The 15,077-nt window shown below is 45.9% G+C and overlaps 1 protein-coding gene across 1 annotated transcript; it reads right to left on the minus strand.

Annotated features, from left to right (window-relative positions):
- Positions 1–9,613: 9,613 nt before the first annotated feature.
- Positions 9,614–10,543, minus strand: LOC309543900 (olfactory receptor 10A7-like; the record flags this gene model as incomplete). Its single annotated transcript, XM_082276314.1, has 1 exon — positions 9,614–10,543. One exon carries the CDS (start codon positions 10,541–10,543, stop codon positions 9,614–9,616), a length of 930 nt encoding a protein of 309 aa, XP_082132440.1.
- Between the last annotated feature and the right edge of the window lie 4,534 nt (positions 10,544–15,077).

Below are 15,077 nucleotides of genomic sequence, written 5' to 3' on the forward strand. Positions count from 1 at the left end.
TCCAAAACCCCCCAAAAATTAGCATTTTCTTATAATTTTTATTAGAACAGGAATACGGCTTCTCTACGGCGCTTTTTCTTGCATTTATCGGGCATTTTTGGAGGCAAGCATGACTTTTTTTGGATTTAGTGTCTGGGGGGTCTAAAAAGTGTACCTGTGAAGTTTCAGCTCTGTAGCATGTCCAGAACCAGAAAAAAGATCATTTTTCAGTAGAGCAGGGATGGTGGGACCCCTCTTTTACACTTATATGATCTTTTTTTGGGGTTCTGGACATGCTACAGAGCTGAAACTTCACAGGTACACCTTTTAGACCCCCCAGACACAAAATCACACAAAAAAAGTTCTTAAAAATTGTCATTTTTGATAAAAAAAAAAGCCAATTATTGAAAAATTAAAAAAAAAAAAAAAAAAAAGATTTTTTTATTTTTACTTTGGATTTCACATCTGGGGGGTCTAAAAAGTGTACATGTGAAGTTTCAGGTCTGTAGCATGTCCAGAACCATAAAAAAAAAGATCGTTTGTATTAGAAAACTTTAAGCACAGGAATATGGCTTCTCTGCTGTAACACCTTGCCGGTTTAATAGCAGGCATATTTTTGGGTTCTTTGCAGTCAGGAAAAACATCTGAACTTGTGTATAGTAGTACTGTGCACAAGTTCTGATGTTTTGCCTGCCTCCAAAACCCCCCAAAAAATGCCAGCAAAAACACACCTGGGCATTTTTTTTTTGACGCTAGCGTTTTTTTTTGGCATTTTTTGGGGTTCTTTTGAGGCAGGCAAAACATCTGAACTTGTGTATAGTGGTACTGTGCACAAGTTCTGATGTTTTGCCTGCCTCCAAAACCCCCCAAAAAATGCCAGCAAAAACACACCTGGGCATTTTTTTTTTTGACGCTAGCGTTTTTTTGGCATTTTTTGGGGTTCTTTTGAGGCAGGCAAAACATCTGAACATGTGTATAGGGTGTATATATAGGCATATATGTCTGAATATATACCCCTAGACATATATAGGTGTGATAGTAGCAGAAATATATTACTGTAAATGATTTCATTAGCGCAAGCATTTATTTCTGCTACTATCACACCTATATATATCTAGGGTTATATATTCAGACATATATGTCTATATATCCCCCCTATACACATGTTCAGATGTTTTGCCTGCCTCAAAAGAACCCCAAAAAATGCCAAAAAAACGCTAGCGTCAAAAAAAAAAAAAATGCCCAGGTGTGTTTTTGCTGGTATTTTTTGGGGGGTTTTGGAGGCAGGCAAAACATCAGAACTTGTGCACAGTACCACTATACACAAGTTCAGATGTTTTTCCTGACTGCAAAGAACCCAAAAAAATGCCTGCTATTAAACCGGCAAGGTGTTACAGCAGAGAAGCCATATTACATAGTTACATAGTTACATAGTTACATAGTAGGTGAGGTTGAATAAAGACAATAGTCCATCCAGTTCAACCTGTGTAGGCATGTGTGGCTGTAATCATCTCCCATACCCCTGAATGTTCTGATCCTTGAGATGTAAGTCTAAGAGTCTTTTGAAAGCCACCATACTACCCGCAGAAACCACCTCTTGTGGTAGAGAATTCCACAATCTTGTTGCCCTAACAGTAAAGAACCCCCCGCGTTGCCTGAGGTTAAAACGCTTCTCCTCTAATCGCATTGTATGCCCTCGAGTCCTCATGCAATCCCTTCGAATGAACAGCTTTTTTTCTAAGCTGGGATCCCCATTAAGATATTTATAAATTGCTATCATGTCCCCCCTCAGACGTCTCTTCTCCAGGGAGAATAAATCGAGCGATTGTAGACGCTCTTCATAGTCAAGGTCCTCCAATCCCCTAATTAGTTTAGTTGCCCTTCTCTGGACTCTCTCCAGCTCCAACACATCCCTCCTGAGGACTGGCGACCAGAACTGGACGGAATACTCCAGATGCGGTCGGACCAGAGTTTTATAAAGTGGAAGGATTATAGTCTTATCTCTGGAATGCATCCCTTTCTTTATGCATGCTAATATTCTGTTGGCTTTGGAAGCTGCCGCTTGACATTGCATGCTGTTTCCTAATCTATCATCAACCAATACTCCCAGATCCTTCTCCATTTTTGATTCCCCCAAGGGCTCCCCTCCTAACGTGTATTGTGATTTTATGTTTTTAGTCCCCAAGTGCAAAACCTTACACTTCTCCACGTTAAACCTCATTTGCCATGTCGTTGCCCACTCTGTTATTTTGTCCAGGTCATTCTGCAGGATATCTGCTTCATGTTGTGAAGTTATTGCCCTGCCCAATTTTGTGTCATCTGCAAAAACTGATATCGAACTACTGATCCCGACCTCAATGTTGTTTATGAATAAATTGAACAAGGTTGGTCCCAGGACTGAGCCTTGGGGGACCCCGCTTACCACCTCAGACCAGTCTGAGTATGCGCTGTTTATTACTACCCTTTGGACCCGCCTTTTTAGCCAGTTCCGTATCCAAGAGCAAACCCTGCTATCGATACCTGCAGACCTTATTTTATAAATTAAGCTCTTGTGGGGAACTGTATCAAACGCCTTAGCGAAATCCAAGTACACCACATCCACTGGTCTGCCCCTATCTAGCTCACAGCTCACCTCCTCGTAGAATGTAAGGAGATTGGTTTGACAAGAACGCCCATTTGTAAACCCGTGCTGATTACTGCTGATGATGTTGTTGTCCTTAGCAAACTCTACAATATAGTCCCTTATCATCCCCTCCAGAAGTTTACATGCTACTGATGTCAAACTGACAGGCCTATAATTTCCCGGGATATGCCTCTGGCCCTTTTTGAATATTGGAATCACGTTAGCTTTCTTCCAATCCCCTGGTACATCTCCTGTCCTAATACTGTCAGCAAAGATCAGGAACAGTGGTCTCGATATAACTTTACTGAGTTCCTTGAGTACTCTCGGATGTATGCCATCCGGTCCTGGTGATTTGTTTGTGTTAAGTTTATCCAGCCTTTCCCTGATTTCCCCCTCTGTTAGCCATGGTGGCAAGTCCTGTTTATTACTACTAACCATACAGTCATGGTCAGTGTACCCCTCCTTTTCCTGTGTAAAGACTGACGAGAAAAAAGCATTTAGCACGGTTGCTTTTTCAGTGTCCTCTGTAACCATCCTCCCATCATTGTTAATTATGTGTGCAATATGCTCTGCCTTAGTTTTTTTGCTGTTGATATATTTAAAGAATTTCTTTGGGTTTTTTTTACTATCCTACGCTATTTGTCTCTCAAAGTTGATTTTAGCCATCTTGATTTCTTGTTTACTTTTCTTATTTGCCTCCTTGTATTGCTCGAAAGCCGATACTGTGCCCTCTGATTTATACTTCTTGAAGGCCAATTTTTTCCCCCTAATAAGTTTTATGACGCTACAGTTTAGCCAGCCAGGTTTGGCTTTGTCTCTTCTAAATTTATTTCCCATAGGAATGCACTGCAAGATGCCTTTGCCTAATACTTCCTGTGCTTAAAGTTTTCTAATACAAACAATCTTTTTTTTTTCTGGTTCTGGACATGCTACAGACCTGAAACTTCACATGTACACTTTTTAGACCCCCCAGATACTAAATCCAAAGTAAAAATCAAAAAATCTCTTTTTTTTTTTTTTTTTTTTTAATTTTTCAATAATTGGCTTTTTTATCAAAAATGACAATTTTTAAGAACTTTTTTTGTGTGATTTTGTGTCTGGGGGGTCTAAAAGGTGTACATGTGAAGTTTCAGCTCTGTAGCATGTCCAGAACCAGAAAAAAAGATCATATAGGTGTTAAAGTTAAAGGAGGGTCCCGACCCACATCCCTGTTCTACTGAAAAATTATCTTTTTTTTTTTTCATGGTTCTGGACATGCTACAGAGCTGAAACTTCACATGCACACCTTTTAGACCCCCCCCCCCCAGATACTAAATCCAAAGTAAAAATCAAAAAATCTCTTTTTTTCTTTTTTTTTTTTTAATTTTTCAATAATTGGCTTTTTTATCAAAAATGACAATTTTTAATAACTTTTTTTTGTGTGATTAATAGTTAATGGGGCATGACCCAGAACCCTAGGCACTTTTTAGGGGCATTTATTGGGTTTTAGGGCTTCAAAATGGTGTTTTTTGATTACAGAAGTTCGGGTCCCATTGATTTCAATGGGGTTCTGAAATCCGGGCCGAACTTTCGTGAAGTTCGGGTGTTCTGGTCGAACCGAACTTTTCAAAAGTTCGATCATCCCTAGTGGAAAGGCCTCAACTTTTGCAGTATGGCAAAAAATGATGAATCAGGTTTGAAAAGGCTTTTCACATATTTAGTGCTATCTTGATGATATAATTTGAAGAGGTATATATTATACAGAATATAATATGCCTTATGCAATATTGATGATGTTTGAGATTTAGGTTTCTACACAATACCTAAAACACATGGACTTCCGGTTCCGGCGCCGCATGGAGTAGTTCAGCACTACTCAGCTCCCGCGGTGTGACCCCTCAAATCGGCTTATAAAACCCGCCCGACACCCCCAGCCCGCACCATCGGCACTTCATCTGCCTAGAGGACCCCCCCGGACCCGGCACAGAGGTTCCTTTCGCTCCGTCATGGAGCGCTTCCTGGAAAAAGCGGCAGCGCGGCCTCCGCCGGGTACGGCCCAAATCGAGGCCACGGTCGCGGCCTGCTCCGGAAAGGCGCCCGATCCTGCTGCCATGGACACCTCCAAGCAGCCCGAGGAGGGCATCCAACCAACTTCTGCCTCACCCTCCACTGCTGCACACCCTTCTACAGACCGGATTGCTAAGGCAGTGGTCGCTCTGCTCACCCCCACCATCACAGCCTCGGTGGAACAAGCGGTAGCTGCAGGCATGGCCTGCATTAGGAAAGAGCTGGAGTCTCACTCCCACCGCCTAAATGAGGCTGAAGGTAGAATTTCCAGCATAGAGGATGAAATCTACCAGATGCAGGGAACTGAACAGTCCCAGAATAAGCTCAACAGGGTGATTATGGACAAATTTGAGGATTGGGAGAACAGATCCAGGCGGAGCAACCTTCGGTTCATAGGGATCCCGGAATCCGTCGCTCCTTCGGCTATCCCTGAGCTGTGCGCACGCAAAATACCGGCTGCCTTGGGCCTGCAAGGGATATGTGTAGTGGAACGGGCTCACAGGATGGGGCTCTACTCTGAGGAAAGAAAGACCCCTCGCCCCATAATCGCGAAATACCTTAACTATGCGGACAAATCAGCCATCTTGCAGAAATTCCGCCAAACTCCACACTTCCAAATAGAAGGTATGAAAATACTTATCTTTGCAGACTATTCAGTCGACGTCGCAAAAAGACGCAAAGCTTTCCAGAACGTCTGTTCCCAACTGCACAACAAACGTTTAAAATTTACCTTGGCCTATCCGGCGACGCTACGCCTTCGTGCCCCGAACGGCAACCAACTGTCCTTCCAGGACCCCTCGGAAGCAGAGAAATGTGTCCGATCCCTACATCATGGCGACTCAGGTCAGTCAACTGCATCTAAATCGTCCTCCTTCCCCAGACCGGATCTACAACATAGCCCACGGAAGGAATCCCCACAAAGGCAACGATACGTGGATGTGGTTAGCTCTGGCCGCTCTGGACCCCCTCACTGATTTTCCTCCTGCCTCCTCGGTGCTTCCTTATGTTTCCTGGGACGTCGGTGATCTTCTTCCGTGACCTGTCCCTGGATGATGCCTGCCGTCATACGGCAGATTCCATAAGCCTGCCCTCCACGAACTGGAGATAGTTAATGTGTTTATTACATGTCGATTATAGTTTTCTAATCCCCTAATGTTTTATGCTCTCCTCTCTATGTTCCGCATTTTGTGCCGTGGCTGCACCTCGCTTCATCGCGACCCAGGTCTCACTTCAGACACGATCGTTTACAGGGCTTCGTCCGCCCCGTGTCGTTTCTGGAGTCACACTTGGGGAGCTGTGCTCTATCGCACACACATGCGGAAAAAAGTGAAGTCGATGCTATTGTTTTGCTATGTTTATCTGTTCTATAGCTTTCGTTCCTTCCAGTTTTCCTATTCCTTGTCCCCTTGGCCTACCCCCCCCCCCAACGGTCGTCACCTCTTGAGATTTAGTTCACACTTGGAGCTTCCTTCTAATAACCCTTTAGCTTCTCCCAACGCGCTCTAGCGAAATTATCTCACATATTTGGGCGTAGTACACCATCGTTGTCATGCATATCGACCATTTTTGTATGAGAAATGACGTTGATATCCTGGAACGTTAAGGGTCTCAGATCCCCGGCGAAGAGGATGAAAGTCCTGCGGCATCTTAAACGCCTCCGGGCAGACATAGCTCTTCTCCAGGAATCGCATCTTCCGGCGGAAGATATGAACCGCATGGAAAAGCTCTGGGTGGGTAAGGTGATAGGATCGGCTGCAGTGGGCCGCAAGGCCGGTGTCCTCATTCTTTTCCACAAACGTCTCTCAGTGGAGATCCTGTCAGTGGATACGGACGAGGAAGGCCGTTATGTCTCTGCACATGTTCATATTAACAGTAGGGAATTAGTCATATCTAATGTGTATGCTCCTAATGTATTCGACCAGTCCTTTTACTCGTCGCTATCGACGCGAGCCCTGACCCTGCCACAGGTTCCACATCTACTAGGGGGCGACTTTAATGTGGTTATGGACATATTTATGGATAAATCCCTACACCCTCATTCGTCCCGCCCCCGCACAGCGGATACTCCTACTCCCCTGACCACACTTGTGGATTCTCTATCACTGACTGACGTGTGGCGACATTTCCACCCGACCGACCGTGAATATACCTTTTACTCTCACCCTCACAAGACCTTCACGAGGATTGACTATTTTTTCTGTTCTGATTCTCTCCTCCCGTTGATTCAAGACGCAGACATTCATGATATGGCAATTTCTGACCACTCTCCCCTAGCCCTGTCCATTGATCTCACGGGCTCCCCGATGGTCCCAATTATTTGGCGGTTCCCCTCCTTCTTAGCTAAAAACGCTGACTTCCAGTCTTATCTCGAGCGCGAATGGGAGAACTACTCAGCATCCAATGCAGCACACTCAACCTCCCCTCATCTATTCTGGGAAGCGGGCAAGGCCTTCCTAAGGGGATGCATAATTTCATATGCAGCAGCGTACAAAAGACACGCCAAAAGCGGTTACAAAGCAGCAAGCGAACGATTACGCGCGGCGCACAGGCACCTAATTCTCACGAATACCCCTAAGGCAACAGAAGCCTGGCTTCTGGCTAAGTCAGCCTTTGATGACTGGGCGGACAAGGTGGAACGCATCCACACTGCTCATTTAGCAGCGTCCTTGCACAGATTCGGCAACAAAGCGGGCAAATTGTTGGCGAGAATGTGTAAGGGTCGGCCTTCTCCCACGCACATAGGTTCTCTTCGAGATCCCTCAGGCTTAGTAGACTCCTCTCCAGAAGGCGTGCAACGCATTATGAGGGATTTCTATTCTTCGTTATATGGGCAGGAAGACGTTGAGGAAGCGGCAGGTAATATGTTTTTGTCGGATACAGGGCTTCCTATTATTGACCCTGCACAATTACGCATGCTAAACGCTCCGATATCGGCCGAGGAAGTCACACAAACGATACGTCACCTAGCGGCTAACAAATCACCTGGACCTGACGGTCTCACAGGGGAATTTTACAAATCTGGCATAACATGTTTGGCTCCTACACTGGTAGCGGTCTACTCCCATATTTGGGACGGTGGACCTTACCTGCCGACGGGGAATCAGGCTATCAATAAACTGCTTGCGAAAAAAGGGAAAGACCCTCTGGAGCCAGGATCGTACCGTCCTATATCTTTTCTCAATCTCGACATTAAAATTCTGTCAAAAATCATTGCCTCACGCCTGGCGCGTATTATGCCGACACTAATACACCCAGCCCAATCCGGTTTCACCAAAGGACGTTCGGCTACGGCAAACATTCAAAAGGTGTTAATGGTGCTTGAACGAGCCCACACTCATCCTGACAAAGACTTGGCCATAGTAACGTTGGATCCCGAAAAGGCATTCGACAACGTGAACTTCAACTGGTTGCGGAGGGTCCTGGACACTATGGGGTTCAGGGGCCCATTCGTACACTTGATTACCGCCATGTACGCTTCCCCGACGGCTAGACTGTGTGTAGGTGGATCCATGATGGACGACTTTAGACTGTACAAAGGAACACGCCAAGGGTGCCCCCTATCCCCGCTGCTCTTTAATCTGGCGATGGAACCCTTGTCGCGTTACTTTGCCACCAAAGCACCCCTGCATGGTGTCAAGGTAGGACGCCAAGAACTCCGGATCTCCCTGTTTGCAGACGACGTCCTCCTTTTCACATCTCAACCCGCTGCTGATATACCCACAATAGTATCTACCTTCGACGCCTTTCGGAAATGCTCGGGCCTTAAAATAAATTATTGCAATCATGCCCGCCGGCTATCTTTACATCATCCGCAAAGAACTGGCTCAAAGATTTTCCTGGAGAGGACAACCTACCCAAGATCATCAGCGGTCTACGGACCACTCTTGGACTCACCCCTAACTCTATCTGGAAGGAAACCCAACTCAAAATCTTTCATAGGGCGCACATTCCGTTCCTCTCGGATAAGACGGTCCCGGGCGCCCATAAATGTCCTCACTGCCTTACAGAACGCCCGTCCCTTTATCATAAGTTTTGGGTCTGTCCATCTATTTCACCATTTTGGGACAAAGTTATCACCTACATTGAAGCCGTCACCAAACTGACCATGCCTAAAGACCCTCTTCTCTTGCTATTCGGCTACTGGGACAAACGCCTGCAAAAATGGTCGAGCACATCAGCCGACTCTCCCCGTCTATGGATCCTTACTACTCTGCTGGTTGCTAGACATATGATCTTAAAACATTGGATTGCAACTACCCCTCCCCTCATCTCCATGCTACAGCCAGAGCTAACCACACTTCTCTCCATTGACCGCATCAACATGGACGCTATGTCCCCCGCTGCCAAGGGACTTTTCCTAGCGAAATGGAAAGTCTTCCTCATGCACCTGTCCAAAACCTTAGACGACCCCCCCCCCCGATGATTTTGCATTTTCTATACGAGACCCCACAATTCCCGTCACCTATGCCGACATGGGACTCACGTAAAGTCTGGCCATTGAGTTCTGTGCCTATTAGGATATATCAGGATACCTATCCTGGTATTTTTGCTATTGTTCAGGGTTAGCTTTTACATGCAGAATATGCCTGCATAATAAATGTTGACCTGTAGTGTTTACTGGAAGGACATGTGGCAGGATACAAATTCTGGCGAGCAACTGGGAGACAGGAACATAGTGTTGCCACCCCTTAACATGAATTTCCTGAACAAGGACCTTCATGGCAGGATCAGAAAGTATTCTTTTAATGAAAGTGGAAAATTTGGGAAGAATTTCAATTATTTTTTAAATTGCATTAACTTGTTAAAGATAAAAGAGATCCTAGTGAATGGGTAGTATTTTAGTGCATTTTTATTAAGCCATTTTTTCTACATTTACATTTAAAATAATCCACATCATTTTTATCAATTTTTTTTCGTTTCTTTTAAAACGTTTCGAAAATCTGAGGTATACACAGGGAAGTCATTTCAGAAAGTCTTGTTAAAATGTATCAGTCTTTTCATTGCATTTTTTAAGATTGAATTTCTCAAACTATATATTAGAGGATTAAGCATTGGAATAACTACAATATAGAGGAGAGAAATAACTTTTGAACCTCCAAACCCTTTGGTTGCTTTCATCTTGAGATATGTCATTGTAGCTGTTCCATAGAATAAAGTTACAGATGTCAGATGAGACCAACATGTTGAAAATGCTTTCTTTCTTCCCACACCTGAAGGCATTCTTAATATAGCAATAATGATACATATGTAGGACACCAGAATAAGCAGGAATGGTAGAGGTATAACTAGAGAGCTGTATATTAAAATCGCTATCTCATTAGCAAAAGTGTCAGCACAAGCTAGCTTCACCACTGGAAGAATATCACAGAAGAAATGGTCAATGATATTGGAGGAACAGAAAGGCAGGCTAAAAACATAGGAAATCTGGAATATTGACAATAAAATCCCAGACAGCCATGAGCCTAGTGAAAACTCTAAACACTTGGCTTTGGTCATTATGGTCATATAGTGAAGAGGATGACAGATAGCCACATACCGGTCATATGCCATAAATGCAAGCAGAAAGCACTCTGTTGTACCAAGAAAACAGAAAAAGTAAAGTTGGGAAGCACAACCCAGGAAAGATATTGCTTTATTTAGATTTAAGAAGTCTCTGAGCATTCGGGGAACTGTTACCGATATGTAAAAAATTTCTGTAAGAGACAAGCTCCGCAGGAAAAAATACATAGGAGACTGAAGTTGAGCATCTACAGTCACAGTCACAATGATCATCATATTGCTCATCAAGGTTAAAAAATAAATTATTAGTAATATACCAAAAAGCAATGGTTGATGATATGTTGACAGCCCTAGAAGAATGAATTCAGTTGGATGAGTTTCATTTCTAATACCCATATTAAAACTGTGCAGAACAAGTAAACGTGTTAAAACAAATATTCATTTCTGTTATTATATATTAAAGCTGAACTCCAGGCAAATATAAAAAGTTACTATTTGATCCAGTTATTGATTCGTAAAAATAAAATATGATTTATATAAAGCTCATCTTGTGATATTGGTGCCTTGTAGTCTAAAAACTCAGACTGGGGAATAGCAAGACAATGCAATTAAAGAATGGGATTCTACTGTATTGCAAATCCCTGTCCATTTAATATTAAGAAAAACTGACAGAAGGACACTACAGAGTGAATATTTCATCAGTTTACCATTTCTCCTTTACTTTCCAGTCACAAGCTAGGGTACTCCTTAAGTACGCGGTATAGCACAGTTGTCTTTATTGCAGAGAAGTATCGGAATCAGTGCAGAACCTGACTGTGATGTCAAAAAAGGGTACAGTAAAACCCCCCTCCAACGCTGGGGTTACGTTCCAGACCAGCCCGCACCATCGGCACTTCATCTGCCTAGAGGACCCCCCCGGACCCGGCACAGAGGTTCCTTTCGCTCCGTCATGGAGCGCTTCCTGGAAAAAGCGGCAGCGCGGCCTCCGCCGGGTACGGCCCAAATCGAGGCCACGGTCGCGGCCTGCTCCGGAAAGGCGCCCGATCCTGCTGCCATGGACACCTCCAAGCAGCCCGAGGAGGGCATCCAACCAACTTCTGCCTCACCCTCCACTGCTGCACACCCTTCTACAGACCGGATTGCTAAGGCAGTGGTCGCTCTGCTCACCCCCACCATCACAGCCTCGGTGGAACAAGCGGTAGCTGCAGGCATGGCCTGCATTAGGAAAGAGCTGGAGTCTCACTCCCACCGCCTAAATGAGGCTGAAGGTAGAATTTCCAGCATAGAGGATGAAATCTACCAGATGCAGGGAACTGAACAGTCCCAGAATAAGCTCAACAGGGTGATTATGGACAAATTTGAGGATTGGGAGAACAGATCCAGGCGGAGCAACCTTCGGTTCATAGGGATCCCGGAATCCGTCGCTCCTTCGGCTATCCCTGAGCTGTGCGCACGCAAAATACCGGCTGCCTTGGGCCTGCAAGGGATATGTGTAGTGGAACGGGCTCACAGGATGGGGCTCTACTCTGAGGAAAGAAAGACCCCTCGCCCCATAATCGCGAAATACCTTAACTATGCGGACAAATCAGCCATCTTGCAGAAATTCCGCCAAACTCCACACTTCCAAATAGAAGGTATGAAAATACTTATCTTTGCAGACTATTCAGTCGACGTCGCAAAAAGACGCAAAGCTTTCCAGAACGTCTGTTCCCAACTGCACAACAAACGTTTAAAATTTACCTTGGCCTATCCGGCGACGCTACGCCTTCGTGCCCCGAACGGCAACCAACTGTCCTTCCAGGACCCCTCGGAAGCAGAGAAATGTGTCCGATCCCTACATCATGGCGACTCAGGTCAGTCAACTGCATCTAAATCGTCCTCCTTCCCCAGACCGGATCTACAACATAGCCCACGGAAGGAATCCCCACAAAGGCAACGATACGTGGATGTGGTTAGCTCTGGCCGCTCTGGACCCCCTCACTGATTTTCCTCCTGCCTCCTCGGTGCTTCCTTATGTTTCCTGGGACGTCGGTGATCTTCTTCCGTGACCTGTCCCTGGATGATGCCTGCCGTCATACGGCAGATTCCATAAGCCTGCCCTCCACGAACTGGAGATAGTTAATGTGTTTATTACATGTCGATTATAGTTTTCTAATCCCCTAATGTTTTATGCTCTCCTCTCTATGTTCCGCATTTTGTGCCGTGGCTGCACCTCGCTTCATCGCGACCCAGGTCTCACTTCAGACACGATCGTTTACAGGGCTTCGTCCGCCCCGTGTCGTTTCTGGAGTCACACTTGGGGAGCTGTGCTCTATCGCACACACATGCGGAAAAAAGTGAAGTCGATGCTATTGTTTTGCTATGTTTATCTGTTCTATAGCTTTCGTTCCTTCCAGTTTTCCTATTCCTTGTCCCCTTGGCCTACCCCCCCCCCCAACGGTCGTCACCTCTTGAGATTTAGTTCACACTTGGAGCTTCCTTCTAATAACCCTTTAGCTTCTCCCAACGCGCTCTAGCGAAATTATCTCACATATTTGGGCGTAGTACACCATCGTTGTCATGCATATCGACCATTTTTGTATGAGAAATGACGTTGATATCCTGGAACGTTAAGGGTCTCAGATCCCCGGCGAAGAGGATGAAAGTCCTGCGGCATCTTAAACGCCTCCGGGCAGACATAGCTCTTCTCCAGGAATCGCATCTTCCGGCGGAAGATATGAACCGCATGGAAAAGCTCTGGGTGGGTAAGGTGATAGGATCGGCTGCAGTGGGCCGCAAGGCCGGTGTCCTCATTCTTTTCCACAAACGTCTCTCAGTGGAGATCCTGTCAGTGGATACGGACGAGGAAGGCCGTTATGTCTCTGCACATGTTCATATTAACAGTAGGGAATTAGTCATATCTAATGTGTATGCTCCTAATGTATTCGACCAGTCCTTTTACTCGTCGCTATCGACGCGAGCCCTGACCCTGCCACAGGTTCCACATCTACTAGGGGGCGACTTTAATGTGGTTATGGACATATTTATGGATAAATCCCTACACCCTCATTCGTCCCGCCCCCGCACAGCGGATACTCCTACTCCCCTGACCACACTTGTGGATTCTCTATCACTGACTGACGTGTGGCGACATTTCCACCCGACCGACCGTGAATATACCTTTTACTCTCACCCTCACAAGACCTTCACGAGGATTGACTATTTTTTCTGTTCTGATTCTCTCCTCCCGTTGATTCAAGACGCAGACATTCATGATATGGCAATTTCTGACCACTCTCCCCTAGCCCTGTCCATTGATCTCACGGGCTCCCCGATGGTCCCAATTATTTGGCGGTTCCCCTCCTTCTTAGCTAAAAACGCTGACTTCCAGTCTTATCTCGAGCGCGAATGGGAGAACTACTCAGCATCCAATGCAGCACACTCAACCTCCCCTCATCTATTCTGGGAAGCGGGCAAGGCCTTCCTAAGGGGATGCATAATTTCATATGCAGCAGCGTACAAAAGACACGCCAAAAGCGGTTACAAAGCAGCAAGCGAACGATTACGCGCGGCGCACAGGCACCTAATTCTCACGAATACCCCTAAGGCAACAGAAGCCTGGCTTCTGGCTAAGTCAGCCTTTGATGACTGGGCGGACAAGGTGGAACGCATCCACACTGCTCATTTAGCAGCGTCCTTGCACAGATTCGGCAACAAAGCGGGCAAATTGTTGGCGAGAATGTGTAAGGGTCGGCCTTCTCCCACGCACATAGGTTCTCTTCGAGATCCCTCAGGCTTAGTAGACTCCTCTCCAGAAGGCGTGCAACGCATTATGAGGGATTTCTATTCTTCGTTATATGGGCAGGAAGACGTTGAGGAAGCGGCAGGTAATATGTTTTTGTCGGATACAGGGCTTCCTATTATTGACCCTGCACAATTACGCATGCTAAACGCTCCGATATCGGCCGAGGAAGTCACACAAACGATACGTCACCTAGCGGCTAACAAATCACCTGGACCTGACGGTCTCACAGGGGAATTTTACAAATCTGGCATAACATGTTTGGCTCCTACACTGGTAGCGGTCTACTCCCATATTTGGGACGGTGGACCTTACCTGCCGACGGGGAATCAGGCTATCAATAAACTGCTTGCGAAAAAAGGGAAAGACCCTCTGGAGCCAGGATCGTACCGTCCTATATCTTTTCTCAATCTCGACATTAAAATTCTGTCAAAAATCATTGCCTCACGCCTGGCGCGTATTATGCCGACACTAATACACCCAGCCCAATCCGGTTTCACCAAAGGACGTTCGGCTACGGCAAACATTCAAAAGGTGTTAATGGTGCTTGAACGAGCCCACACTCATCCTGACAAAGACTTGGCCATAGTAACGTTGGATCCCGAAAAGGCATTCGACAACGTGAACTTCAACTGGTTGCGGAGGGTCCTGGACACTATGGGGTTCAGGGGCCCATTCGTACACTTGATTACCGCCATGTACGCTTCCCCGACGGCTAGACTGTGTGTAGGTGGATCCATGATGGACGACTTTAGACTGTACAAAGGAACACGCCAAGGGTGCCCCCTATCCCCGCTGCTCTTTAATCTGGCGATGGAACCCTTGTCGCGTTACTTTGCCACCAAAGCACCCCTGCATGGTGTCAAGGTAGGACGCCAAGAACTCCGGATCTCCCTGTTTGCAGACGACGTCCTCCTTTTCACATCTCAACCCGCTGCTGATATACCCACAATAGTATCTACCTTCGACGCCTTTCGGAAATGCTCGGGCCTTAAAATAAATTATTGCAATCATGCCCGCCGGCTATCTTTACATCATCCGCAAAGAACTGGCTCAAAGATTTTCCTGGAGAGGACAACCTACCCAAGATCATCAGCGGTCTACGGACCACTCTTGGACTCACCCCTAACTCTATCTGGAAGGAAACCC

This window comes from Pelophylax lessonae, assembly GCF_965119305.1.
Source record: "Pelophylax lessonae genome assembly, contig: HAP1_SCAFFOLD_496, whole genome shotgun sequence".
Lineage (NCBI taxonomy): Eukaryota > Metazoa > Chordata > Amphibia > Anura > Ranidae > Pelophylax > Pelophylax lessonae.